This window comes from Lactuca saligna, chromosome 4 (assembly GCF_052625555.1).
Source record: "Lactuca saligna cultivar CGN05327 chromosome 4, ASM5262555v1, whole genome shotgun sequence".
In the NCBI taxonomy this organism is placed as follows: domain Eukaryota; kingdom Viridiplantae; phylum Streptophyta; class Magnoliopsida; order Asterales; family Asteraceae; genus Lactuca; species Lactuca saligna.
In genome coordinates this window covers 51550374-51552865 of record NC_136420.1, presented here as the reverse complement: position 1 = coordinate 51552865, position 2492 = coordinate 51550374, and the positions used below count along the sequence as shown (strand labels likewise).

At 35.7% G+C, this 2492-nt stretch overlaps 1 protein-coding gene across 1 annotated transcript; it reads right to left on the bottom strand.

Moving 5' to 3' along the window:
• Window positions 1-231: 231 nt before the first annotated feature.
• LOC145038500 (kiwellin-1-like) lies at window positions 232-1335 on the bottom strand. The gene is made up of 2 exons (XM_078986838.1): window positions 863-1335; window positions 232-310 (listed from the first exon to the last, which is right to left on the bottom strand). Exons 1-2 carry the CDS (start codon window positions 1333-1335, stop codon window positions 232-234), a joined length of 552 nt encoding a protein of 183 aa, XP_078842964.1.
• Between the last annotated feature and the right edge of the window lie 1157 nt (window positions 1336-2492).

Genomic DNA, 2492 nt, shown 5'->3' with positions numbered 1-2492 from the left:
TGTCATATCAGCTGTTGTTTGAATCCATATACATTTAAAGGTACGTTAATATGTGTATAACATAATATATCTATATATGGGTTTTAATGGACTGGTGCCTATAAGTTTGGTGTGAACCTCTAGTCATTAGTATATATAGTTACATCAATACCTTTATAGATTACAATATCCACAAGAAAAAGAAACATAAATATGTTTGATTTTTTAATAGGAGAGCTAGATTAACATGCATCACTCTCTCCAAGTAATATCCAAATCTCCCCAGTTATCTTCGGATACCCCTAAGGCCTTCCACACTGCTTTGGAAGCAGTGGCGGAGCCAGGACCAAACTAAAGGGGTATCCCAATTTTATATTAAGGGTAATCCATTTTTTTTCGGGGTACTTGGCTTTCCCCGGTTCCGTTTTAGTTTTAAACCCAAACCTTAATCGAATTCTTAGCTAACCTCAAGTATTGTTATATAAACATGAAGTTGGAGTATATTTTGATACTTGAATCGATGTGAGATTTAAAGTAAACATCAAATGAAGTATGAGGATAGCAGGTTTATATAATAGACAAAAATGATTGAGTTTACATATTTTTGGCGATGTGGGATAGAATAGCTGAGAAAATTAAAAAAAAATAGGCAAAGGATACGTAAGAAGAAAGAATTGAACCTGAGAGCTTTATTTCAATAAACCAACACCTTAACCAGTAGCTCTCCTATTTGTTTTGTGTTATAATTGAAGGGATGCGTATATATACACTATATCGAAAAAAATTAAAAGATTCGTAAACAAAAATTACACTATCGAAATTTTTTTGAGGGGTATCCTAGGCTACCCCGGGATCCCCTTAGATCCGCCTATGTTTGGAAGCGTCAACAATATTATTAGGGCAAGGTGGTTGATAGTCATGATCACCATCGCACCCCATAGTAGAGTCACACTCATCCACAACCATTGCCTTTACACTTCTCCCATTTCCATTGATGGTAATATACTTGTGGCACCTATCCCCTCCCTTGTACCATCCGGTTGACAGGGCCACAACTGGTGTATCATCAGAGTGGTATTGGTTGTCACACTCCGACGGACCACCACCATCACCACCCTTTTGGAAACTGTTTATTGTTAGTGTTGCTTTAGTATCGCCTGTCACCGGAGGCGAGCATGTATACGTGGTGTAAAACTTACCTTGGACACAACAATCCGAGTTGTTCTCACGGTTGCATTCTCCTGGAGGCGGTTTTCTTCCCCGGATACCACCACTTGGTTTGCAAGTCTGAGCATTGATCTCCAATGAAGTTGTTGCCAGGAGAACCAAGAACAGAACAAAACGGAAATTCTTCATTGCCTTTTAGATGTTGCTAGTTACTCTTTACAATGCTGCTGGATGAGTAGAAAGGCAAATGGGTTGTGCTAATATAGCCTTTTGCTTAACAGAAAGCCAAGATGTTACTAGTTACTCTTTACAATGCTGCTGGATGAGTAGCAAGGCAAATGGGTCGGCTAATATAGGTTTTTGCTTAACAGAAAGCCAAGATAATAGTCAACTCTGTTGTATATTTTTTTTTTCAAGTGGCAGATGTTCTTCTAAGGCAATAAAAATCCTTTGGATTTTCACATTCCCTTTTAAGAAGACCAAGTAATTTTGAGTGCACGGACATACTACAATATTGTCCATTATGCTGCATGTTGTGTCTAATTTTGTTTGATCGTTGATTTATAAAGTATATCTAAAATTACAGCCATTATTCTTTTATTTGGGGAAAATATTTTACATTGATACTGTAAAAATAATAGTTACAAACATTTACTAATATAGCTGCATATTTGTCTTGTATACTACACATGCAGGTAAAAGCAAGTTAGGATAATTGATACTCCATATTACTTAATTAGTACGTAACATTATTCATCATTCCACATAATTAATCATGACCTTATCATATTACGTTTTAACCCTTTGGTTCTTGCATCAAAGTAAATGTACAATATATCAAGCTTTATGTATACATTTGGTACAAATATAGTAGAGCAATTGACATTAAGAATCCTTTGGCTATTATTCCACAGTTAACCACGTACATAGGATTCAATGCAAGTTGATACGTCCCGTTGACATGGTCCGGTTTACTAATCAATTTACAATATTTGAAAATTTGATTCCAACTAATGTTTTAAAAACTGTTTTGAACCAGTTGGACCGAAAACCGTGGTAGTGAACGGTTCAACGATCACCGATTTTATGTGAATTTCTGAAACGGATTGAACGGCCGGTTTGTAGAAAAACTCGGTTGAACCGTTTAAAATAAATCGATTGAACCTGTAAAAACGAATAAAAATACATGGATTCCATATGGGTTCTACTAAAAAACCGGTTTTTAGACATTGATTCCAACTTCTTAGTTAGCTTGTAATTATCTTTCTATCTTTATCATCTATGTTTGTGCTAGCGAATTCATATATTTGAGTGTCTTTAAATACCACGGTCCGATTCTAATTTTT